Source organism: Panthera onca, chromosome B3 (assembly GCF_046562875.1).
Source record: "Panthera onca isolate mPanOnc1 chromosome B3, mPanOnc1 haplotype 2, whole genome shotgun sequence".
In the NCBI taxonomy this organism is placed as follows: Eukaryota; Metazoa; Chordata; class Mammalia; order Carnivora; family Felidae; genus Panthera; species Panthera onca.
Window position 1 is genome coordinate 58420758 of NC_138344.1, and position 25061 is coordinate 58445818.

The following is a 25061-nucleotide window of genomic DNA, read 5'->3' on the forward strand; positions in this document are numbered from 1 at the left end:
GTCTGACCTCAGCTCAGGTCATGATGTCACAGTTTTCTCTCTGCCCCTCCTCCACTTGCACTCTGTCTCTATCTTAAAAAAATAAATAAAAACATTAAAAATTTTTAAAAAAGAATAGAGAACCCAGGGGGGAAAAAAAAGAATAGAGAACCCAGAAATGGACCCACAAACGTATGGCCAACTAATCTTTGACAAAGCAGGAAAGAATATCCCATGGAATAAAGACAGTCTCTTCAGCAGATGGTGTTGGGAAAACTGGACAGCGACATGCAGAAGACTGGACCTGGACCACTTTCTTACACCACACACAAAAATAAACTCAAAATGGATGAAAGACCTAAATGTAAGACAGGAAGTCATCAAAATCCTCAAGGAGAAAGTAGGCTAAACCCTCTTTGACCTTGGCCATGGCAATTTACTCAACACGTCTCCAGAAGGGAAACAAAAGCAAAAATGAACAATTCGGGCCTCATCAAAATAAAAGCTTTCTCCACAGTGAAGGAAACAATCAGCAAAATTAAAAGACAAATGATGGAATGGGAGAAGAAATTTGCAAATGGCATATCAGGTAAAGGGTTAGTATCCAAAATCTATAAAGATCTTATCAAACTCAATACCCAAAAAAACAAATCATCCAGTGAAGAAATGGGCAGAAGACACGAATAGATACTTTTCCAAAGAAGACATCCAGATGGCCAACTGACACATGAAAAAATGCTCAACATCACTCATCATCAGAGAAATACAAATCAAAATCACAACAAAATACCACCTTACACCTGTCAGAATGGCTAACATTAACAACTCAGGCAACAACAGATGTTGGTAAGGATGCAGAGAAAGAGGATCTCTTTTACACTGCTGATGGGAATGCAAGCTGGTGCAGCCACTCTGGAAAACAGTATGGAGGTTCCTCAAAAAATTAAAAATAAACTACCCTACCACCCAGCAATTGCACTACTAGGTATCTATCCAAGGGATACAGGTGTGCTGTTTTGAAGGGGCACACTCACTCCGATGTTTATAGCAGCGCTATTGACAACAAAGTATGGACAGAGCCCAAATGTCCATCAATGGATGAATGGATAAAGAAAATGTGGTATATATATACAGTGGAGTATTATTCGGCAATCAAAAAGAATGAAATCTTGCCATTTGCAACTACTTGGATGAAACTATAGGATCTTATGCTAAGCAAAATTAGTCAGAGAAAGACAAATTATCCTATGACTTCACTCATATGAGGAATTTAGATACAAAACAGATGAACATAACGGAAGGGAAGCAAAAATAATACAAAAACAGGGAGGGGGACAAAACATAGGAGACTTTTAAATATGGAGAACAAACAGAAGATTACTGGAGGGGTTGTGGGAGGGGGTATGGGCTAAATGGGTAAGAGGCATTAAGGAATCTACTCCTGAAATCATTGTTGCACCATGTGCTAACTAACTTGGATATAAATTAAAAAAATAAATTATGTAAAAAAAAAAAAAGGTATGAAAGTTGAGGGTCAAAATCAGTCCTGTCCCTCTCATCAGAGACTTGTCTCTAGTGTTGGTGTCTCATTGCCTGCTTTCTGTGTCTTGGGCCAATGTGCCCTGGCCCTCCCACCCTGTCCCCTGGGTCCCCACCCCTCCTTACAGCGTGGTTGGTCTGGGAGAGTGCAGGGTTGATGTCCTGCCATCTGGTAATGGGAGGCAGACCCAGTGCTGTCCTGGCCTTTGTATAAGAGGGCAGGCCCAGATCACGGCCCCTCTGCAGACAGCTGGCCAGGTAGTCTGTGCGGGAAAACTTCAGAGACCCGGGCCAGAAATCTGGGGATGAAATACCAGAGAGTCTGAGAGAGCTCAGGGCCACCACAGCTCCACTAGCCCAGGACTCAGGCTCCAACCAGCCCCAAGGGGACCAGAATCACACAGAGGGAACGATGGTCAACAGGTCTCTCAGCAGTGAAAGAGTGCAGGATCCCAGCCCCAGGCACTCCTCCCAGCCTGGCTCTGGAGCTCCAGCAGAATCCCCACCCAGGGGCCAGGGGTGTACCACCTTCAGGGACAGCCTCAGGCTCACCTAGCACATCCTCAACCACCACATGGTCCTCTTGCTCAGCGATCTGGGAGGCCATGCCCAGCAGCAGTGCATCCACATCTTCAGCTTTTTGTAGGTTTGGATGCTTTGGGAACGAGGAGAGAATATGGGGCTGAAGGTTGAACACCAAGGCTCTCTCCACCCCATAGTCCAAGTCCTGGGCCCAGTGAGTGCTGACATTTGCTCTAAAACCAGCAGGCCATTCCCCCTCCATAGGTTGATTCCCCACTCAAGGTGAGTGACGTCCCCATCCAAAGCTCATGCTGCTGGAAGACAGGCCTCCACAAACGCAAAGGATCTAAAACTTTACTTCTATTTTAGGAGACTTGACAGTATGGTTGACAAAGGCACTAGAACATCTACGTCTTGGTCCTTGCTCTTGTTAGTGAGTAGCTGTGGGCAAGTCACAGGACCTCTCTGAACTCAGTGTCCTTCCCTTAATAAAAAGAGCATTAGGGATACAATACAATACAATACAATAAAAGCAATTAGGAGGACACAGGTCTCTTTCAACTCAGCTCCATGATTCTGAATTCTGTGCTTTTCTCTTCTCTCTTTTCCTCTTACCTCTTTTCTCCTCTTATGAACACTCTACACAGAATATCAGATTTTGCTTTAAATTATTCATCAATGATCTTCACCCACTCAGGCCTGGTTTGGATGGACAGATTATCCCTGATATCTCTCAGAACCCTTCCTCCTCTTTGCTCTCCTCTCAACATGCCCTGGGTGTGTCTAATTGGGACATTTCCTTGGAGGGTGGGATGGCTGGGGTACTCCATGGCCTACAAGGGACCAGAGCTGTCAAGACAGAAGAAAAACCTATGGGGAAGCAATGAATGTAGAGCCACACCTGCACAGGCCTCACTGTCCCTCACACAGCCCTGAGGTGGGGGTGGAGGACTGACTTTTGACCATGTACAGCTGACTGCTGTGGCTCTACTGTCCACTTTCACCACACACCCCCAGACACAAATACACCCACACACCCACACACACACCCTATACACACTACACACATACACCCACCCACATATGTGCCCCCAGTCCTGACCTCTCGGCTCCAGTAGCTGTTGCAGACCCGAAGAGCTCTGGAGATGCTTGAGTTCCTATTGATGACCTCTTGGAAATGACAACTGGCATTTCTGAAATGCAAGGAGCAGGGGAGTGATGACTGAGGCTATGGGGTCCTAAAGTCAGGCATCAGCTCTGGTCTCCAAGGCTATATACAGCCAGGGGCCCAGGTCATTGTAAACCCCCAGAAATGTACCCAAAGCATGTGCATGCCTCCCCTTTCCCCCATCTCTTCCTTTCTCCAACCCTCTCTGTCTATATATATATTACTAAACAGCATGGGGCTCTATTTAGAGTACCTTTCTCTCCCAATTCCCAAAGAAAGAGTTTACATATTATCATGTAATATGTAAACATGGCTATTGTCACACATGTCCAAAAATTGTTCCAGAGTAGGAAAATGTAACCTATGAATTATTTAAATTATAATCAACTGTAAAAAATAAACTGCCATGCTTTGTTCCATATACATTAAATATATATATATTTAGTTTAAAGTTTCCTTTTTATTATTTTGGAATCAAAGTTTTTCTTCAGCTCTCACAAATTTTTTTTATAATTCCCTCAAAAGGCTTGCACAACCCAGGTCCTGTGCTTATAGCTAAAAATGCCCCCAATGTGGTGTCAAGACCTAAGGTTTAGACCAGCAGGCTTTGTGACTCACCCTCTGAACCTCAATTAGCCCGTGTTTAATTGGGGAGGTTAATATACACACCAGCTGTAGGAAAACGGATAAAGTGCTTAAAAACCACAATGACGTGTTTTTAAACGATTGTTCATCTTCCCTCTCCAAATTCACTGTTCCCTTGGGGAAATGAGCACACTTCAGACTGATAATCCTGTCCTGAGGGCTCCTGAGAGCAGATTTTTCTGAAATGACACCACCACCCCTTCCAACACAGACATTTATGCTGGGCCCTCACCTCATGTAGACGCCAGGAGGCACCATGGTGGAGAAGAACTGCTCAGAGGCCGCCAGGAACTCTGGGGAGATGTTGGGGTCCAGGAAAGGGCTGTATCCTGGGGAAAGAGGATACTAAAATTTAACCCTTAAACCACCCAGCCTCCCTCCCCATGGCTCCTGTCCCCCTCGAAAAAACTCCTGCCGGCTCTCCCATTCTTCCTCCCCATCCGTTCACCTGCATACTTCGGGGGTGTTGTCTGCAGGAAGCTGGGCAGCCACTCATACAGAGCGATGTTCTGAGGGACAAGAGAAGGCAAAAGGGAGGCAAGCGCTGGAGCAGCCGCCCTGGGAGGGATCCGAGCCCAAGGAAGGCTTCGGTGGGAGATGAGGGTCAGGCAGGGGCAGTCACGAGGGAGGCAACTCAAACAGGACAGGTGCGGAGGCCCGGCCCCCACAAGGAACCTGGGATGGCAGAGGAGGGCGGCTACATAAGAACCACAGCAAAGGCTCGAGGATCACAGCGCTTTGCCTCCTCATCGTCTCCACGTCCACTCCGAGACGAGACGCTAGCCCCAGTTCTGGGGAGCAGCGTCCTCCTGCAAAAGGGCGTCCGGGGGCTGCCCGTCGGAGGATGGAGGGCCCTGCGCAGCAGGCAGGGGCAGGGCGGGGAGGGGGTGTGGACTGACCTGGTAGGTGGCGATGACCCTCTTGCGCGCGTGCTGAAACAGCTCCTCGTCCCCCCACCGCGGGTGCTCGCGGGCCAGCCGCTGCGCCCACACGTTGTGGTAGCGGAACCACAGCAGGCCCAGCGCCTGCAGGAAGGGGTCGCGGTTCCCTCGCTCCGCCCCGAAGGCTGCACGCGACGCCGTGGGGCCGCAGGGGAAGAGACGCGCGGCGGTGTGACCACGGGGAGCGCAACTTCGGCGCCCCCCAGCCCGCCCCGCCGCGCGCCCCGGCCGCCGCAGCCCACCCCGCGGCCTCACCATACAGCCCCCGGGGCCCGCGCTGTCCGGTGGCAGGGTCGGGCGGCGTCCACATGAGCAGGGGGCTTTGCGCGTTGCGGGGGAAGGCGGGGTCAGGCCCCGACGCCAGCTGCCCCCCGGAGAAGCTCCGCAGCGCGTCGCTCCAGGAGTGCGAGGAGCCATAGATGGCGCTGCCGTCCAGCCAGCCCGTCACCTCGTTGGTCTGCGGGGGCACCGGGAGGGTGAGCCCAGGGTGAGCCGCGGGCGGAGTAGCTGAGACGGGTAAGGGGGCGCCAGGGCCAGCCCAGCGTCGGTGGGGTGGGGGTGGGGGGGGGCGGAGCCTCTCCCGGCCCGGCCCTGCCAGGCCCCGCCCCCGCGACCCCGCCTGCCCCCTCTCACCAGGTCCCGGGGGTTACTGGGGCTCTGTCCGGTCTCGGGGTCCCAGCGGCTCCTCTGGAAGGGTAGGACCACGTCCCCCCGCTGGTCGGGGTCGAACACCGGGTCCCCGGGCGGGATGTGGATGTTGAGGAACTCGGCTGGGCAGCCAGGTGTCTCCACGCTCACCAGGTCGGACAGCACGTGGTAGCCTGTCCGCAATGGGGGCGTGCTAGGGCCAGCTGAGGGCCTGGCACTCTCGTTTCTGTATCAGGTATCCAGCCCTCCCCTACTCCCCTTGAAGCATCAAAAGACTCCTCAGATTTTTGGGGCAAGTCCAAGTCTTGACCTCCTCCACCCTTCCCAATCCTTTGTTACACCTTGGGCCAGACTGTTTTCATCGCCAGTTTGGTCTTCTCCTTGGTAACTGGGAGGTGCCCGGTGAGTGTGCCTAGGCAATTGGGCTGGGAACACCTGCTGCAACATGCAGCTGGGAGCAGCCTGCCCAGAGGGCCTGCCAGTCTCACTGTGAGGCTAGATACGGGGAATCAAATGTAGCCCCCCCCCCTTCCCACCCCCTGGAGGGCTAGCAGGAGCCAGGCATTCCTGCTGGGTACCAACAACCCACAGACACGGGTCAGGCCACCTATCCTAGCGCCCCATTTTGACATCCACCCCCCCCCCCCCAGACCTTTGGCCAAAGGCAAAAGACTGAGACTGCCCTGACACTGTCCCAGGAGTCACAGGGGCAAAGAGTGAGAACAGGGTCCCACCACGAGTCCCTACCAGATTATTTTCGTGCTCCTGCCTCCATCTGTACTCCCAACAACAGCTCAACGTGGGGCAAATTTATACCTCCACCAACCAGACTTTCTCCCTCTAGTTTTTCTTCCCCAGAAAAAGAAATACAAGACATAGCTTTCTCCACTTAAGAAAAATCATTTTAGGCCCTAGACATCTTGTGATTTACAACTACTTGCCCAAAGCATATTCTTGACTTATCTTTGCAGGATTTAAACCCCTTGGAGCACTCAGATACCAGAACAATTTAAAGGCAGAGAACTGATGTCAACCTTTGCGGCCCTTTTGTTTTTCATCAATTAAGACCTGAACTCTGTCTCCCTGAGATGACTTTTGCCTAAATTCTAGGCTGAATTCCCCACTGTACAAGTGCCTTTGTGAATCTGTATGTACCTTTAGCTTAAAACTTCCCAGTTTTGTTGTTTGGGAAGACATTGCTTTGGGAAATAACCCCTACGTTCTCCTTTACTTTTTCCAAGTAAAACTCTTCCCTTTCCTATTGTTGGCTTGGTTGTGTCTTTTGGCTCAAAACCCACCAAAGGCCAAATTCAGTTTCACATAACGTCACCTCCCCCCTCCATCTCTCACCCCCATCTCTGAGACCCTCCATCACTTCTCTCTCTCACTCCCTGACTCCCCGCTCAGACATAGACGTGTCCAGCTGACCCTATTGGCCTCCCTCCCCCAGAAGTTGAGGCCCTCACCAAAGAAGACTCCCAGCACTGTTCGGTTTCGCAGGGAGGCCTGTCCTGCAGGGCCCCTCATGGTAGTGTTGCTAAGGTCTCTGGGGTTGGGCAGGTGGGGTTCTCTCAAGGGCTGGTACACACCATCTGCATAGCTGGCTGGGACTAGGCGCTGCAGCCGAGAGCCTGCAGTAGGAGAGGTAGAGACAAGGATAAATCCTCACTGCGGCTTGCTTACCTCCTCTCTCCCAGGATTCCCTCCATACCACAGGGAACCCATGAGCCTTTGCTGGTACCTGCCATCCCTTGCCCCTTAGTACCACCCTGACCCTAGGGCTGTCTCCACTTGGCCCTCACCTACCTTTGCTGCCCCATCTGTGCTCCATGAGGTTGTTGTACCACCCATCAAATCGCTGCACCTCCCAGGAAATGGGGTTCTGGGCTCCTGTGTGAGAACAGAGGGAAGGGGCAGCTGGGTAAGTCTGTGCATGGGAGGACAGGCAGGCATGCAGGACATGGGTCTTGGGAGGCTGGCAAGGGGAGCAGCAGAAGTTGGACCCCCAGCACAGTGTAGAAGGTAGGGTGCAGAGGAAAGAACCCAGGACAGAGTGCTATCCAAACTCAAGTTCAGTCTTTAAGCTGCCCCGTGGGGGAAACATGGCAGGGAGCACCTAAGGCAGTATAGCCGGGGGCAGTGTGTGCTGACAACCTCAGAGAGCAAGATGAAGCTGAAGAACAGTGGCAATGTGGAAGGGGATGCAGGAGCTTTCTACTGCTCTCACACCTCAGCTCCCAGAGGGACACTGCAGGACAGAAACCATTCCCAGCCCTAAGATATCATATGGAGCAAGAGCCAGTCACACCCTAAAAGCCAACCACTCTTCCATCCAGGGAAGGAGAAGTCATTCTATGACCAAGCCCTGGGTAGGGGCAATGTGGAGAGGGGCTTGGCCCTCTCCTGCTGAGCAGAGCCCAGGGCAAGGGTGCGGGCCCTGGGGCTGTGGCTCTGGGACCTGTTGCTACTCTGGTCTCTTTCCCAGTTTCTGGGTGGGATCAGGAACTGCCTGGTCATGGGATAACCTTGCCTCTTCTGAGGCAACATGTTCCTCATATAATTCCTCTTATTGACCCTATTGTACTTTCCAAAAACTAGGATCTGGGACGGGGCACTCAGTTGTTGAGGGAAGAGTTCAAACAGTGGGGACAGAGGGAAGGGTCTAGAATTAGAGGTGGACCTAGAGGTCCTTCTGGTCAGTGGATCAGATAACCAGATTCCTTTCCCCAAACTAGGAGGCTACAGGGCTAAGTTTCCCTCTCTGCTCACTTCAGAGAACAGAACAGAGAAAGAGAACAAAGAGAAAGAGAAACAGAAGAAAAGGACCCTCATCAGCCATCAAGGGACCCATTCCTCTGACTGTCCTTCCACTCACACCAAGGATAAGATCTCAGAGCTATGCCTCACACTCCTGTGTGCATGTGCATGCCCACGCATGCACACTCAGTCACCAGGAGGTCAGAGAGGCAAAATGACTCAGACCCTGATGTTTGAGCAAAGAATCCAAGTAAGGATCCAGGACTTGGGGCAGGAACTAGGGGAGCCACATACACATGATCTCTAAAATAAGATGAACTGGTAGCAGAACAAGAAGAGGGTCTTTGGGGGAAGGGTGTAAAGGAGAATGCCTCCCGGGAATAAGTGGCAATAGCTGGGTAGAAAAGGAAAATCCAAGGTCAAGGCAAAGAGAGGCCAGGAAGGAATGGGAATGTGAGCAGCTCCTTCATGGGAGAAGCTGCAGGGGTCTACCACCTCCAGTCAGAGTAGATCATTCCACAGATTTTCTGTGCTTCCTTTTCTTGTCCCTTTTCTTATCCTGCCACACCTGATAGGGCTGATAAGGGGCTTGCTCTTTTTAACTTAACTGGTAGCACCTTCAGCCCGCTTCCCTTCTCAGAGACCCAGACTTCACAAAATGGCCTCAGAGTCTAGCAAGAGACTGTCCAAAACTGATGGTAACAAGATGAAATCTAATGGACCACACAGAGGCAATAGTTGTTTGTTGTTGTTTTCATATTGTTTTAAAACACTGGTGACTCTCCTTCAGCTTTGGGTCCAATCTGACCACAAAATCCTTTATTGTCTTATGTGCCTAATCAGTCTTTTCCCATTTGGGATCAGGGGTCCTTACTTTATGAAGAAAGAGAGAAGAGAGAGGAGAGAGAAAGGGCCTCCGGACTGTAAGGAATGAAATAGGAAATGCTGACACAGCAGGGTTCCTCTGTTCCTAGCTACACTTCTCCTCCAATCTATACTCACCCACGGATGTCCATGACCCAATCAGGAGTGTCCATGCCAGAGCCAGGCAGAGGCCCATGATGAAAGTGATAATAGCGCTTAGGTGTTAGGACACCCTAAAATGGAGACCCTAGGAAAAGAGAACAGGGAGAATGGGTCCCAGAAATTCAGGAGAGTCAGGCCAGGGCCTCTGCAGGCCTCTGTGAATCTAAGTGTGAACTGGGCCAACACCACAGTGGGGAACAAAGAGCAAGAGACTCACTCGCCCCCAAGAGTCTTTCATTCATTCAACAAACACTTGACACGCATCCACTATTTTTTAGGCATTTAGATCTAGGAACTGGAAATTAAGTGATGAACAAAGCAGACAGAAATCTCTGCCTCCTTGGACTTACCTTCTAAGATTAACTGAAAACCTGGTTTTGGCCCAGCTTCCCAGTGTGTGTGTTCCTTGGACAGAGCCTTGCTTGAGGGCCAGGACACTGAGCTGCTGCTACAGTGTGGTTTTACGCAGGTCACTTCTCTGGTCTGGACCTTGGTTTCCTCTTCCAGCTATGGGAATAAACATGCCTGAACTGTCTACCTCCTAGCATGGTTGCCAGAATCAGACATGAGATTGAGGTTGAATTCAAAGCAAGAAAAGCGACAGGTGTTATGTAAATGTGATATAGAGAGAGGGTGGGCTGGAGCTTGGCTCTTCTAGGCAGACTCAAAGAATGCAGCACCAGGTGCTCCTGTGTTTGGTGCCAGCTTTCCTCTCTCTCTCCCTCTCTCCAGGCTAACAACTCAATCACCCAGGGACAATAGGGAAATGGAGGCAGCAGGAGATTCAGACTGGGACTCCTGAGTGGCACAGGGAGTGCCTAAGGTGAGTGCAGACCTTCTAAGGCAGCATATAGACACTGGGGGTGGGTTGGGGCTGGGGAACTATCTAATGGAAGAAAGTGAGAGTTCAGAGAAAGCCTTAACTCAGACTAAACTCTCAGGACTCCTGAACATGTTGTCTAGTCAAATAGGAGGAGCCCTGGAGGGTGATCTCATCCCAACTTGCCAACTCCCATGAAACAAATGAAAAACCCTAGGCCCTGTCATAACTCAAAAGCTCAGCATTCCACCCACTCCATCTGAGACTTCCCAGATGGTGGTCTTTGAGAGTTTGTGAAGAGCAGGGCCCTGAATGGTTGAAGCCGTAAGGATGTTGGAGTGGCCACAGTGGTCCTTCCCTGATCTAGGATGCCCTGCCCCTTCACCCCTACCACTTTGTCTTGTCTTTAGGATCCGGGGCCCCAGACACCAATGTACCACTCAACCCATAAAAGCATGCAGTGAGCTTTCAGGCCAGGCTGTGGGGATAACCTGAAGAGGAATGTGGGCATGCTTAACAATCACTCCTTGTGGGTGGGTAGCCCGTGATTTATATAGCAATATTGGTTCAGTAACTTCCTAACAACCTTGAGTGGAAGGCATAACCTTATGACAGAGCAGTGAAGCCCCAGGCAGTGGCAGAACCAGGGAGAGAACACAGGCCTACCTTGTTCTTAACCCACATGGCTACTTTTCCAGTCTGAAATCCTAGAATGGGGACCCTGGGGTGGGGGAAATAGGAGCCAAGGCCATAAGGATTCCAATCTGGTCCCAAGGGAGGGCTGAAGGGGAAGCCTGGACTCTAAAAGCCCAAAGCTCCCTCCCTGGCGTAATGTGCTGGTGCCGGGGAGAGTTCCAGAGAGATCCCCTAGGCCCAAGCAAATTAGGCCACCCAACATTCAAGGTTCTCTAAGAATCAAAAACTTGGGGTGGGGTGTGTGAGGATAGGCCCGAACGGGTTCCCTTTCAGCCTCAGGCTAATAACGCAGGCGCAGGGGGGCCAGGGCTAGAATTCCCCTTCCCTCCAAAAGCGTAGCGGAGCTGGGGCACACTCCGCTGCAGCCACGCCGGTGGCTCTCCCTCCCTCCCGAGCGTCTGGGCCCGCGGGCCTGAGAAACCCTCCTCGGTCTGACCTGTGGCCGCGGCGTCCCTCGACCCCAAAGTGAGGACTGGCTCGCTCCTGGCTCGCCGCGAGGCCCGCGACGCCCGCTCCCGGCCGGCTCCCTCCGCAGCTCTGCGCGGGGAGGGCGGGCGGGGCCGGGGGTGATGAGGGGCAGGCGCGGCCCAGTTCTAAGGCGGGGCGGGGCGAAGTGGGGCGGGAGGCCAGCCAGCGCGCCCGCGACCCGCAGAAGTGCTCCGAGAGGCCCGAAGCGCGCCAGGTGAGACGGCGCGGGCTCGCGGGGCTCAGGTGGGGGAGCTGTCCCGTCCGTGGCGAGAGCTCGGCTAGTGCGGCTACGGGGACAGAGAAAGGGGCAAGTCTGCTGGGGCTGGGGGGTGGGGAGAAGACCTTGGGGCGGGGGGGAGGCAGTGGAGGCGCTCCCCGAAACTCTCCATATCGTCGGATCTGGGCTGCAAGACCAAGAGGATCGGCGAACGCCCGCAGAGCAGGCCAGGCGTCCGAGCAAGGCATTCGTCCTAAGACCCTGAGAGTGTCTGTGGCAACCATCCCCTGGGGTTCCTCGTGAGCTCTCGGGGTCTCAGGCCCTCCAGCCTCGCCCGCGCCCCACCGGTCTCCAGACTGCATCTCTAGGTTTGTGCCGGAGCTGCCCGGGAGTTCTGGGCAGGGGGCAGGAGGAGGAAGGGCCGGAGGGGTGGCTGCGCAGGGGACGGCTCTTGTGCACGGTCCCTCCTCTGTCCCAGACCGAGGGCGGGGGGCAGCGCCTCTGATCCTCGGGTGCGGTCTGAGAAGGTTGAGAGCGACTTGGAGTGGCGGGCGGGGAAGCACCCCAAACCCGGTTTGTCCGGTCATAGCCTGGTCCTTAAGTGAATTAGGAGAAGAGGAAGGTTGGAAGCGAGCCCCGCCAAGAGAAAGGGAGCGCATTCGGTGATAGAACGTCTGGACCTCGTCCCGCCCCCAGGAGCGCTGCTTGTGAGGTTCCACAGGGAGGAAGCGAGCGGCGCGGGCTGCCACGCACGCACTGTGTGGAAGGGGCGAAGGTAGGAAGACAGTGGTCCGGGTGTGAATGGCGGGGATGATGAAGCTGCTGGGGTCGGTGTGGTCGGGATGGGTTTTGAAGGGGGCCTTGGAGTGCTGCCCCCATCCAGGCCCCTAGGGGCGCACTTCCAGTGCCCCCCTCCCCCCGCAAGTTCAGATCAAGTGGGAGTTACTCAAAGAGAAAGCTTGGTAAGAAGTTAAGAGGAGAAAAGAAAAACCTCGGAAGACCATATATGCCACAAGGTTTACAGACATGGAATCCTTATCTCGGCCTGCCTGGAGCCTAGATAGTTTATTTGCATGATTCAGCGTCCCTGGGCTCCCTACTTACTTCAGCCCTCAACCCACTTCTCAGATCTTCTGTTTCTCCACTTAATTCTTTCCTTAGTGCAACAACATACACATGCCCACACACCTTCCTGAAGAAAAGAGGCTGGGACAGGAGTTTCTGACAGTTCTCACCAGCCAGAGCTGTCAACTTTAATGGGATCAACCCCAACCAAAGAAACAAAATAATCACATTCTAATAGCTGTGTATCACCAGTCAGCGCTCTTGGCAACTCCAGCCATGTCACCCATTCCTTCCTGGAGAATTATAGTATTTCTGAGTTCCAGAAGATGTGGGATGTGGGGAGAGGGAGACTCTAAGAGAGGCCACAGAGCACTAAGAAAGTACGTAAGAACTTTGAATGCTGAAGACCAGCTGTATCAGGCTGGATTTTCTTAAAGATTTGTAACTTTATTTCTTATCCACCCCTTTTAACACACACAGGAACCCCACTTCAACCTGGGATTGGTAAAGATTGGGTAACGTCTGAAATACAACTGAGCATTAGAAATGCTTCAGTAATTTAAGGGAGTTCAGAAAGGGGGAAAAAGTGTCCCTCACTTCTCTAGGCTGGGTGAGAAAGGAGGACCCCAGAGTGTGGGGATTGGCCCACCCCATTGAGAAAGCACCTGTTTTGTCACAGGGGCCTCTGACTGAGGGTTTATGTACCTAGTTCTCTATGTTACTAAGCAGTACTTTCTTCCTGTGTCTATATTTCTGTTTACATGAAATTGTAGGTGTATGTCTGAATGTATCTTGCACTTATTTGTATTAAGGTACATTGTGTATATATACGAGTCATGGTAGTGAGCTAGGGGAAAGGGAGTGAAGACTGAAAAGAGATTTTTCTCAGATTGGAAGAAATTCTACTGTCAGACCCTTCTTGGCTTGCCAAGGAGGAAGATGTTCCAGAGGCAAATTATAAGCTTTGTAGGAAAAGCAGGATTGCTGGGTATAGGGACATTTCATTTAGTCCCACCACTTCATGCAGGAGGCTTGTTAGCTTAATTATTAAAACCAATTTTGGATCAGGGTCATCCAAAATTAGCTTTAGATTAGGCAATGGAGATTAAGGAAAACCTAATTCCTTAAATTAAACAAAAAGAATTTTATTCACTGTCTTTTTGCTTTAGTCATCTTTGATAAATATTTTGGTGAATTGGAAATAAGTTAACATTGTCCTTCTGTACTTAAGATACAGAGAGACTTTTGTTAGTGTTTCTTTGAAGCATCACGTTAATGGAGGTGAGCCATTCTTGTAAAGTATTTTATAAACTCCCACTAAAATATATGCAGGAATAATGCTGATATGTAACGCTAACCAAAGTACATTACACTATTATTATTTGCTTATATTGCAGCTCTTTCTTTTTGAAATTTCAGCATATAACATGTATTCATAGTATTAGCAAACTTGCTTTATCTTCCCACCTTACTAACCAAGATATTCTACATTTTACAGCCTTTTTAAAAACATAAAGCCTTCCATCACAATTGTAATGGCTTTAGTCTAGGTGTCATAAAGAATAAATTCTTAGACCAATAAGTAAAATAAATATCACTATCACATATTCACAATTCGTAGTTACTTAGCTTTAGCTAGAGTTGAAACATATGTTTCAGATTCAGTTAAACGTGAACATTCATGCTTTGGACTCCAACTACTAGAAGAGGCTTTCTGAAAATTTTGTGAAAGCACTACAGATTGACAGGGTTGGTCAAATCCCTTCCTGCCCAATCCTTAGGGCTATATTGGTGACACTCAATTAACATTGAATGAGAATAGAATACTCTATAGGGCACAGAGGGATCATAGCTCCCTCTTGTGTGTGAAATAGAGGATGCCACCTACAGAGAGGAAGTCACTCATTCACATATATTCATTCATTCAACCCACAAGCTGATTAGTATATGCTACATGCAGGGGATGCAAAGATGGAGATTAGAAGCTAATAGGGAGACTGATGTTCAAACAATTACAATCCAATGTGATTATTGTGATCGTGGAGGTATATTCAAAATGCAGTCAGAACATCAGAGGTAGGAACATCTACACTGGCCCAATGGTGTCAAAAAAAACTTCACAGAGGAGGTAACATGAGCTGAGACTTGAAGGGTGAAAAGGAGTTTGCTAAGGGGTAAGAGCATTCCAGGCAGAGGAAATAGCATATACAAAGGCATGAAGAGTTAAAAGAGTATGTCAGATTCAGGGAGAGGCCAATAGTTCAGTATGGCTAGAGGTTAGGCTGGGCCAAAGATGGAGGTGCAATGGTAGATGAGATCCGATCATAAAGGACTTTGTATGTGATTGTGAGATTAGGTTTTACCTAGAGCAAAGAAATAAAATGATTATATTTCCTTGTTAGAAAACAATGTTCTGGCACCAGGCAAGATAGAATGAGACTGAACCAGGGCAGTAGGGAAGGAAATTCATGGATGGTTTCAAGAAATGTTTAGGAGATAAGATGGTCCATCTTTCTGGCTTATTTTATTGATACACTGGTGATGTCACCAAAGAGACAAAGAAAACAGAATAAAAAGCAGAGCAGAGACAGTGAATTCAGTTTGGGACCTGTTAAATCTGAGGCATCCATGGGGAAGCCAAGTGAAAATGTCAATGGGACAATTGGCCCAGATAAGAGGTCTGTCTAGAGACATAGATTTGAGAAGCATCAGCCATGGGAATAGATGAGTTTGCCTACGGAATCATGAAGAGTACTAGAAGAAAAGAGCCAAGGCAGAATCCTGGGAAGCAGAAACATTTCAGAGAGAGGAAGTACTAGCAAAGGAGCCACAAAAGTCACGGCCAAAGGCAGGAGACCCAGGAGAACATGCCGTCATGGAGATTCAAGGAGGACACGTTTGAAGAAAGGGGAAACAGTCCACAATGCCAAATACCACAGAGAGGTTAAGAAGGATGAGACGTGAAAACTTCCCTTTGGATTTAGCATGTGATAACCTAATGGAGAAGATGGGAATGGAGAGAAGCCAGACTGCAATGGGTTGAGGAAATAAAGCAGTGGAGACACCAGCATAGACTATTCTTCCCAAAAGCCTGGCTATGAAAGGGGGAGAGTGAGATAAGACAGTAGCTGGAGGGGACTGAGAAGTTCAAGGGAGAGGGTCCTTTCTCTTTGTGTTCTTAAGATGGGAGAAATTTAAGCATATCTTTGAGAGAAGGAGCCAGCAGAGAAAGAGAAGCTGACAAGTTGTGTAGAAAATGGGGGATGACTAGGGAAAGGTGGTTGTGAAGGCAGGCAAGGATTGGAGTGAGAGCCCAGGAGAAAAGGAGATACCCATTCCCCTGCAATGGAAGAATTGAAGAGTTAAGAAAAAAGCAAAACTTCATGGGAAAACCGAGGCTCAGAGCTTACGTGACTTGTCCAAAAGACAGGATTAAAACTGTCTCTCTGTCTTTTTGCCTGACACTATGCTACACGCCCCCCCCCCCCCCCCCCCCAGAGATAGCATAGGAGGTGGCCAGCCTAGAAAGAGAGTGAAAGGTTGGGAGCCACAGGGTATTATAGAAGAATCACAGAATTTAGAACTAGAGGGGACATGAAGATCATCATATCCAATTGCAGATGAGGAAACCAAGGCCCAACAAGGTTGTCATTTGCCTGCCTAATGTTTTAAAATAAGTGAAGAACTGGTTCCAGCCCAGGGTTCTCTCCAACAAGGATTGGATAAGGAGATAAATGGAATAGTCAGATGTCCTCTCTTGCCCAATCTTGTAGCTTCTATCTATTCATGTCACTCTGTTTCAGGTATTATTCTTAGCACTTTACACACGCAATCTTGTCTCACACTCACAATGACCCTGTGAAGTAAACACTGTCATCCTTACTTTTAATAAAACCAAGTATCTGTAGGGGTCAAGTAACTTGCAAGAGGCAGATACAGAATTCAAGCACAGAGCTGCTTAACTTCAAACTTATTCTTTCACTATATCACTTAATAAGACACTACCTAGCCAGACTATAAACAATGGAGCCTCCTGGGCAAACCAAGGCCCCAGTACAGATCACACACAGGGAAATGAGCAGAGGTGGGATCATTGCTTGTAAAATAAGGTGAGCTAAGTTGATTTCAATTATTTTAGAGTTTCCAGAGGAGGAGTCAGGGTGCTTGAGAAAGCTAGACAGACCAGTGTGGGCAGTGCCAGGACCAGGAATCAGCCCTCTGATGATATCGTTGGATTATATATTTAGCAAAGCTGTCTGGCCTTTGTTCCTTTGGATACTGAGAAGAAAAGCCAATCTTTTTGTAATCTGTACCAACTTTCACCCTTATGCCTTCGCTTGATAGCTATATAGTAAATATAGTTCTTTTTATGTCCTGTGATCTGTCTGATTAGGCTGGAGGCCTGAGAGAGATAAAAGAGAATTATATTTCTTAAGACAGTCCCAGCGGAAGCAGAGAAGCCTCGAAGGTGGTTGTGGCACTGATTTAGGGGACCTAAGGGTTAGGAAAGGAGCATGGGGCAACAGAGATGGATTGCCAAGACCCTCATTCCCTCACAGCCAAAACACAGGGAGATGGATGGCAGAGGAGCAATGGAAAGACAGTAGCAGTAGAATCTGGTGAGCTCCAGAGATGAGGGAACTGGTCTGGTTTATTCTTAGCTGTATCTTCAGCACCAAGAATAGTACCTAGCTCATAGACATAAACATCTATTGTCCTACAGCATACGCCTCCCTGTCACAGCCCCATCAAAATGGCTGCTTTTGGACACACATTCCCCTTCTATACTGGCCTCAAGCCAATCTTCCCAATGGACACCACCTTGGCCGTCATCATTGCCATCTTTCTGACTGCACTGGTCACCTTCATCATCATCCTACCTGGCATTCGGGGCAAGATGGTGAGAAACAAACCCAGCCCTGGAGACCCCAGCCCCAGAGAGACCTTGGCCTCAAGGTGAGGGGGCCAGACTCTCTGACTACAACCAGACTCAGGAAAGAGACTCCAGTCCTGAAAAAGTGTCACCCATCCCCCAGGAGGGAGCTCCCTACTCATTGATTCAACACATAATTTATTGAGAACCTATTATGTGGCAGACACTCTGATCTCAATTGACCAAATGACCTCAGTTTTAGAACCCCTGCCCCACACACCCAAGAATGGAAAGAGGAAGGGTGGATTTGGAAGGAGGGTGTTCCTTCCTAAACCCACCCACCCTGTGACTCAGAGGGTGTTCTGGCTGCTGCGGGTGGTGACCAGCTTATTCATCGGGGCCGTGATCCTAGGTGAGTATAATTCTGGGCAACTGCCTCTGTGCCATCTAGTTTGCCCCACAGCCAACCTCCCCTCTCCTTGTTGCCTTACAGCAACTTCTGATTCCGGGGGGGTGGGAGGGGCATAAGCAGAGTGTGATCAAGGAAGTCTTGGATTCTGACCCCTTTATTCATCTTGGGCAAACATATTATTGTCAAGCTAACCATGAGCTAGACCCTGAGCTAGTTAATAGATAAACAATTATGCGCAAAAGAGACCTAGACCCCTTGGAGCTCTCCTTCTGACTCTAACCCAGTAATGCCCAGATTTTCCTGAGTTCCTGTATGTCCAACTCCCCAACTCCAGCTGTGAATTTCAGTTCTGAGTGGTTCGTGGGCCAGGTGAGCACCAACACATCATACAAGGCCTTTAGTTCCAAATGGATCAGTGCTGACGTTGGGCTGCAGGTTGGGCTGGGAGGAGTCAACATTACACTTACAGGTAAGTGATGGTTCTTACCTGTGAGGGAGAAGATTCTGCTGTGTTTTTGGAATCTAATTTGGTGTGGTCTAAAGTTCTACGGGATGGAGGGATGGTAGGAAGGGAAATTTCCAGAGATTAATAGCAGCTTCTGTACACCTGCCCAATGTGATGAGCCCCTACCCAGGCTTGAGTTCCTCCTAAGCACACCTGCCCCACTCCCCCAGGGATCCCAGTGCAGCAGTTGAATGAGACCATCAATTACAATGAGGAGTTCACATGGCGCCTGGGTGAAAACTATGCTGAGGAATATGCAAAGGCACTGGAGAAGGGGCTGCCGGACCCTGTGCTCTACCTGGCTGAGAAGTTCACCCCGAACAGCCCATGTGGACTGCATGGCCAGTACCGCCTGGCAGGACACTACACCTCAGCCACGCTCTGGTGAGTGTGGGATAGAGGCCAGCCTAGACCCAGGGATGGTGTTTCTATCCATCTTTCCTCCACTTATGTGGAAATCCCTAGTGGGACAGGCTGGCACCAACCCCACAGTGCTTGGTTGGGAAACCTATAGGCAGAAAACTGTGTCTCACATCTCTGGGGTATTCTTGGCTGCCTGAGCCTCCATGTGGGCCCTTCCAAATAGAAGTGTCTAGGCCAACCTTCACTAGGTCCTTGGCTCTCCAGGGTGGCATTCCTCTGCTGGCTGCTGGCCAATGTGATGCTGTCCATGCCCGTGCTGGTCTACGGTGGCCACATGCTGCTAGCCACAGGCATCTTCCAGCTGTTGGGACTGCTCTTCTTCTCCACGGCCACATCACTCACACCACCCTGTCCCCTGCGCCTGGGCACTGCTACGCTGCACACTCACCACGGGCCTGCCTTCTGGATCACATTGACCACAGGTGAAGTCCAGCCCTGAAGACAGACACAGGGCTTAGGGCCAGGGAGGGAGGGCCAGGGACCACAATATTGGTGGGGGTTGAGGGTCTGCCTCTGGGGGCCAAGATGCCTTTCCTCCCTTTAAAGCCCCATCCCTCTTACATCACTCATCAGGGCTTTTTCTCCCCAGTTCCACTACCCACCCCCATAGATGCCTACTCCCTGTGTCTTCTGTCTCTGTCATGTTCCTCATCTCCTAACTCTCCCTTCACCCAACTCTTTCCCAAATCTTCCAATCTTCTGTCCATGCCCGCTTCCCCCAAACACTCTTCTCTATGTCCCCCATTCCTAGAACCCTTCTCTTTCCTGCTTCACATGGCTTTAAATTGTCTTACAGGTCTTTCTCCTCTCCTGTTCTCTCATGCCCCTTCTCATGCCTTCTCCTCTGTGCCCTGCCCTTCCCCCAGGGTTCTCTATTTTCAGAGTTCTCTCTCTCTTTCTTCTGACATGTAATTCAAAGAGCACTGGACTTAGAGTCAAAGCTCAGAAAAATAGAGCCACACCAGCCGTATGACCCTAAGCTAGTCACTTCTCTGAATCCCAGTTGCTCTGAAACAGGGATGCCAGCATTCTCTGAGAGTTGTTCTGATGCTCTTGCAAGAGTTCCTTGGGAGGGTATTACTATCACCAAGGCAGGACACCTATTGTCTCATCCCCAGGACTGCTTTGTGTGCTGCTGGGCCTGGCCATGGCAGTGGCCCACAGGATGCATCCCCAAAGGCTGAAGGCTTTCTTCACCCAGAGTTCAGGAGAGGATCCTGCGCTGGAATGGAATCCTGAAGAAGGGGGACTCCTGAGCCCTCGCTACCGGTCCACAGCCGAGAGTCCCGAGCCCCAGGACATTCCCCTGTCAGAGGCTTCCTCTGAGGCATGCTGTAAGAAAGAGCATCCCAGAGAGCCTGACTGTACCCTATAAGGCTCTTCTCCCTGGTGGCCACCCGGACTTCCAGTCTGGTTCCAGATCTCATTGGAGCCTCATAAACCACCAGAAATGACTGCAGGTTGGGTTGTTTCAGCCCCCCAGCCCCAATCTATAGGTGGAGAAGGAAAAAGAGGCTTTTCCTTTTAAAAAACAAAACAAAAAGCCCTAATATGCTAAACAGAAATTGGAGCCACCCATAAACCCTGTCTCTATGGTAAGACCAAGCAAGTGCTGCCTGTCTGTGCACAGCAACCCTGCCTTCCCTTGATAACTTGCCTCTTTGAGGTGCCATTTATTGAAACTCAGCTTCATTTACATAATGTGTGTGTGTGTGTGTGTGTGTGTGTGTGTGTTGGGGAAGTTATAGTGTGATACCTGTATGGTCCCTCTTATCCCTCTTGTTTCCCTTTTTCTGGGTCCCTTTTGTTCTTCTTTTACTTCCCCAACTTGTGTGATCTCTTAGTACAATGAAAGTCCTGGGCCAGAGAAGAAACCAAACTTCTTGTCCCAGGATATCAACCACATGTGCTACATTATCTTTAAGCTTCCCTTCTCAAATCTGCCAAATAAGATTGTAGGTCTTGCCAAGGACCTAAAAAATAATCCCAGGATTTATTTTTATGCCTTGCCGACATCTACTTTAGTTAGCCCTCAGATACCACCTCTTAGTGAATAAACTGGAGTTAGTAAATTACCTCAAAAATGCCATTCCCTCCAGGTCCACTCACCTGGGCCAGTGAAGGGGAAACCCACTGGGCCAATGGGATAGTGACCTGCCTGGTCACTCCTACCGACCATCCACCTGGGGCAGTTCAGGAAGATACTGGTTCTGGTGAGTTCCCCTTTGGGCTCACTAGAGGGCGCTTCTCTCCCAGAGCCTCGTGGCAAGGCAGAGAGAATGGACTTGGCTGCTTCCAGCCCAAGAAGTCCGCTGAGGACTCATATTCCCTAAGTCTGGGAAAGCCATGAAATGTAATGGAAACAATTAAAAAAAAAAAAAAAAAAAAAAAAAAAAGGAAAAATATTTATTTACAGGTCACTCTGGGAGACTTTTCCCTGGGTGCAGGAGTTGCAGCCCATCTGAGGCCACCTGCTTTTCCCCAGTGGCTCCCCCACCCCCACCCCTTCCCGAGCAGTGACTTTCTTTGGGCTATCCCGGCCCAGCCCCAGCCGGCATTGCTACCTGGCTTGCTGGGGACCGAGGTGGGGTAACAGTCTGAGGATGAGTCCCCCTCAGAGGTTAGTATTGGTCGTTAAGTCCAGGGCTCCAAACTGCTTATGCAGTGGGTTGTTCAGGATGAGAGGCGAGCTCCCTTTCGCCTGGCTACCATAGTCCTTGCCGCTTCGGTCCAGGAAGGTGCGAAGCGCGCTGGGCCAAGAGTAGTGGAGACTCACCACCGCCACTCCCAGCAGGAGGCACAGGATGCCTGCGGCAGCGCAGAAGGAAGGAAACAGGGTAGTCAGGGCTCCAGGCCAGAGTCTGGCCTGCCCCCTCCATCTCCTGGGGGCTACCTCTTGCATTTCCTCCCCCAACACACAGGGCAGGAACACCTCTGATATGGATTACACGATACACAGTTTCATGTGCTAACTGGAGCAAGATACTGAACCCCTCAGAACCCTCTCCCCTCATGTGCAAAACGGGCATAACCACACCTGCCTCTAGGAACTCTTAAGAGGAGATTAGATAATATGTGTGAACTCGTTTTGTCCATTGTAAAGCACACAGCACTATAAATCCAGTCCCCACCCCAGCCTCCCGGAATCCGCCTTCTCAGTCCTCACCGGTGGCCAGGGTGACCCAAAAGGCGGCGCCATAGTGAGTGGTGAGAGTGGCGGAGCCGAGACGGAGCGGGCAGAGCTGCACGCTGGAGATGGAGGCGAAGGCGAAGATAGAGAAGAGCGTGAAGGCACCGGTGGTCAGGAGCGCCAGGCCCCCGTAGAGCGGAACCGGCATGGAGAGCAGCCCGTTGGAGAGGAGCCAGAAGCAGAAAGCCACCCTGCGGAGGGGACCCACTGCGCTGTGAGCGGGGTTACCCCAGCCTCGCTCCCCCTCCGTCCCCACCCCAGAAGGAAAGCCGGGACTGTGATGGCGTAGGCACAGGGGAGCCTTACAGGGGAGGGGCCGGCTCGCAGCCTCTGCCTGGTCTCTCTGGGTTCCCAGGTCTGTGCGGAGGACCCCGTGACTTTCTTTCTGACCCGAGAGGTGGAAACTCGCACCTCCAGCAGCTATGTGAGGCTGGCTCACACGCCCCCACCGCGACAGTCCCTCCCTCAGTCACGCGTGCTTCCCTCCAGCGCTCACCACAGCGTGGCCGAAGCATAGTGCCCCGCCAGGCGGTACTGGCGGTAGAGCCCGCAGGGGCTGCTCGGGGTGAACTTCTCGGCCAAGTAGAGAACTGGATCTGGCAGCCCCTTCTCAAGCGCCTCCGAGTACTCCTCGGCATAGTTCTCGCCCAGACGCCAGTTGAAGCGCTCGTTGTAGTCTATAGTTTCGTTCAGCTGCTGCACTGGGGTCCCTGCAGAGGGCGGGCGGGCGGTGGAGTCACGGAGCCGCACGCTGCAGGGGACCCCGCAACTAAGCAAACACGGAGAGGAAAGTGGAGGTGTGAGAAAAAGCGGTTTGGCAGCGGTTGGGGAAAGCACGGCTCCAAAAGGAATAAACACTATTTGAGCCTGTGGGGTCCGAGATTTCCTCCAGCTGTCCCTGCCACACTCCCCCAACCATGGAGTCCGACAACCCAGGAATTCACTTTGCCCCAGCCCCCTCACCTGTGAGTGTAATATTAATTCCCTCCAGGCCGACGTGCAGACCAACATGGGCTCTGACTCGTGCTGCGCTGAAGGCCTTGTAGGATGTGTTGGTGTTCACCCCACCCACTGACCACTGTGCGCTGAAGTGCACGGCTGTGGGGAGAGGCACAGTGTGTGGGGAGGGGTACAGAGAGAATTGGGGAGATGGCATGGGGAGGGTGATGATGGCAGGTAGGGTGCAGTGCAGAGAGATGGGGGGGTCTAGGGGTCCAATGTGGTATACATGGTAAAGGTGTAAGAGTGGGCACTAGAAAGCTGAAGAATGGGAAGAGGGAGCAGGACACGACCCCAAATCTCGATTTTCCCAGGTGCCCTCTGCCCACCTCCATCCTCACCCCAGGTCCTCTTCCCACCTGCTGCACCACACACTCACCCACAATTTCTGCGCCTATGAAGAGACTGAGAAGAACTCTCACCAGCCAAAACCAGCGCTGCAGGAATAGGTACCTGGGTCAGGCTTGGTAACTGCCCGGCTAGAGTCCCCAAGACCTCCCTTGACCCCATGCCACCTAGATCTTTAGTGCCTCTGAAACTGTCCCCTCTTGCACCACACCCTTTTCCCAGTTCCATTCCTGATGCTTTGAAGCTGAAGTCAGTCTTGGTTTTTTGTACAGTTTCCTCTGAGCCGTTGCCATTTCTGAAGTTTTCTAGCAATGCACTTCTGCTGCCCCAGTCCCATTTCCCAGTGTACCCTGCAACATGGCTTTCTGTCTGGTGCAGGCCCACCACCTTCACCCACCAGCTATCTGGCTTCTGGCTACTTAAATCACTACTATGGTGAGGCTCAGTGAGTCCAGAAGTGGTAGGCAGGCAGGGGTCATCTACTCTAGGAGAGGGTGGCCCCAGGGTCCTGTCACCAAGTAGACGAGGTGGGAATGCAGCCTCTCAGATATTCCTAGGTGCACCAGTTTCCCAAGGAAACCAACACAGATCAAGACTCAGGGAAGCTAGGAACCCATAGACTTGAAAAACAACTTAGGTTCTAGGAGAAGTGAGGGGGGAGGAGTCCAAGGAAAAGTACCCAGTCTGTTATAACTTCGAATCCTGGGTGGGAGTGTCTGAGCCCTTAGGATGGGAGCACTCATATGTATGCAACTCTACGCAGCAGAAACACAGCAGTCTCAGCTGCTGAGACTTTCACACCAGTGAAACACAGCAGTCTCAGCTGCTGGTTTCTGTCCTCTTGGTCTGCCAGTCATTAAGTCATCATCTTAAGGCTGAGACTGGAGTGCAGCCACAGTCTGAGGGAAGGAGACTCCAGCAACATGTGAAGACTAGAATCAGCCCCAGGATTACTGGACTGGGCACTCACTCTCTGCATCAGCTTCCTGAATGATCTAAGTGGGGTCGGTTTCCAGGTTGTTTTGTACAGGGCCTCAACCTCCCCCGGTTCTTGGAAAGGCGTGCCTGCTGCCCCAGACTTCTGTCTGCTCCACCTATGCTCCTCTGGTTCAATGTTTCAGTCTGACTATCCATGGAGGCACTTGGAACCACATTACCTGTCCTAGGTCTTCCAGAGACCAGCTGCCCAAGGCCCCCAGGCCGTAGCATCTAGCACCCCCTTACCGAGTGGCCACGAATCCCAGGCAAGATGAGCAGGAAGCTGGCAGCCAAGGCCAGGAACACCAGAATGACGATGAGCAGTGGGACGCTGATGCCAGGGGCATGCCGGGGCTGGGGGTAGAAAGGCAGCTCACCATTCCACAGAGTCATGCTGCAACCCGGCCAAGCTGGGTCTGCTGGAGTGGGAATAGCAGGTACCTGGCAGCCGAGCCTGGGTCCCACTTATCTTTATCCGGTCCCCTGCGTTCTTGGACAGGACTCAATGGGATGGTCAAGCCTGAGCTCCTGACTTTCCCTAAGGAAGTGCAGTGGCCGCCGGTTGCCTTCAAGTGCTCTGGATTGGCTGGGGCAGGGTTGGGTAGGTGGGAGAGAGGAATTATTTCTCACTGGTTGTAACCAGTTACGTTCAAGGCTCTGCTGGTTTGCTCTGTGTTTGGAAGTGGTGTGGAATCTGGACCCCTTTTATAGCAGCCTGAGCAGCTTGCTGGGCGGATGTCAGGGCTTGGCAGCTTGGTGCGATTGGGAAGAGAACTTGCAAATAAGGGGCGGAGGTTGCTATGCAAATGAGAAGAGCCCTGACTCCACAGCAAGAAGGCCAG

General features: G+C 51.1%; 3 protein-coding genes across 4 annotated transcripts in view; 1 reads left to right on the forward strand and 2 right to left on the reverse strand.

Moving 5' to 3' along the window:
• DUOX1 (dual oxidase 1) overlaps positions 1-11267 on the reverse strand; it is a 33684-nt gene extending 22417 nt beyond the window's left edge. Inside the window, exons 1-13 of the mRNA XM_060618679.3 lie at positions 11178-11267; positions 9576-9732; positions 9202-9310; positions 7249-7332; positions 6909-7073; positions 5428-5615; positions 5050-5251; positions 4753-4919; positions 4302-4362; positions 4086-4182; positions 3143-3233; positions 2071-2173; positions 1645-1817 (exon numbers count right to left, since the gene is read on the reverse strand). Coding sequence (XP_060474662.2) covers positions 1645-1817; positions 2071-2173; positions 3143-3233; positions 4086-4182; positions 4302-4362; positions 4753-4919; positions 5050-5251; positions 5428-5615; positions 6909-7073; positions 7249-7332; positions 9202-9259 — 1389 coding nt within the window. The 5' untranslated portion in view covers positions 9260-9310; positions 9576-9732; positions 11178-11267. The remainder of the gene's footprint in view (positions 1-1644; positions 1818-2070; positions 2174-3142; positions 3234-4085; positions 4183-4301; positions 4363-4752; positions 4920-5049; positions 5252-5427; positions 5616-6908; positions 7074-7248; positions 7333-9201; positions 9311-9575; positions 9733-11177) is intronic.
• A 307-nt stretch (positions 11268-11574) lies between these two features.
• DUOXA1 (dual oxidase maturation factor 1) lies at positions 11575-21002 on the forward strand. Its single transcript, XM_060618671.3, has 8 exons — positions 11575-11794; positions 12123-12201; positions 17215-17391; positions 17719-17776; positions 18111-18245; positions 18452-18665; positions 18909-19126; positions 19823-21002. The coding sequence occupies exons 3-8, from the start codon at positions 17245-17247 to the stop codon at positions 20077-20079; spliced, it is 1029 nt and encodes a 342-aa protein (XP_060474654.1). The 5' UTR covers positions 11575-11794; positions 12123-12201; positions 17215-17244; the 3' UTR covers positions 20080-21002.
• Positions 21003-21085: 83 nt separating this feature from the next.
• Positions 21086-24902, reverse strand: DUOXA2 (dual oxidase maturation factor 2). 2 transcript variants are annotated; one of them, XM_060618673.3, is made up of 6 exons: positions 24466-24900; positions 23273-23330; positions 22858-22992; positions 22391-22604; positions 21871-22085; positions 21086-21512 (listed from the first exon to the last, which is right to left on the reverse strand). In XM_060618673.3, the coding sequence occupies exons 1-6, from the start codon at positions 24610-24612 to the stop codon at positions 21319-21321; spliced, it is 963 nt and encodes a 320-aa protein (XP_060474656.1). In that variant the 5' UTR covers positions 24613-24900; the 3' UTR covers positions 21086-21318. The 2 variants fall into 2 exon arrangements, with proteins under 2 accessions (XP_060474656.1, XP_060474657.1); XM_060618674.3 differs by lacking the exon at positions 22858-22992 and having other exon boundaries at positions 24466-24902.
• Positions 24903-25061: the final 159 nt, after the last annotated feature.

What these genes read in the sequence shown, in the direction of transcription:
- DUOXA1 (XM_060618671.3), top strand. Translation starts at nt 17,245, where the DNA reads ATGGCTGCTTTTGGACACACATTCCCCTTCTATACTGGCCTCAAGCCA. An exon ending in AGTCAACATTACACTTACAG is followed by an intron (nt 18,246 to 18,451) that starts GTAAGTGATGGT and finishes CCACTCCCCCAG; the next exon opens with GGATCCCAGTGCAGCAGTTG. An exon ending in TACACCTCAGCCACGCTCTG is followed by an intron (nt 18,666 to 18,908) that starts GTGAGTGTGGGA and finishes TTGGCTCTCCAG; the next exon opens with GGTGGCATTCCTCTGCTGGC.
- DUOXA2 (XM_060618673.3), bottom strand. Translation starts at nt 24,612, where the DNA reads ATGACTCTGTGGAATGGTGAGCTGCCTTTCTACCCCCAGCCCCGGCAT. An exon ending in CTGGGATTCGTGGCCACTCG is followed by an intron (nt 23,331 to 24,465) that starts GTAAGGGGGTGC and finishes CTATTCCTGCAG; the next exon opens with CGCTGGTTTTGGCTGGTGAG. An exon ending in TTGGGTCACCCTGGCCACCG is followed by an intron (nt 21,513 to 21,870) that starts GTGAGGACTGAG and finishes GCGCTGCCGCAG; the next exon opens with GCATCCTGTGCCTCCTGCTG.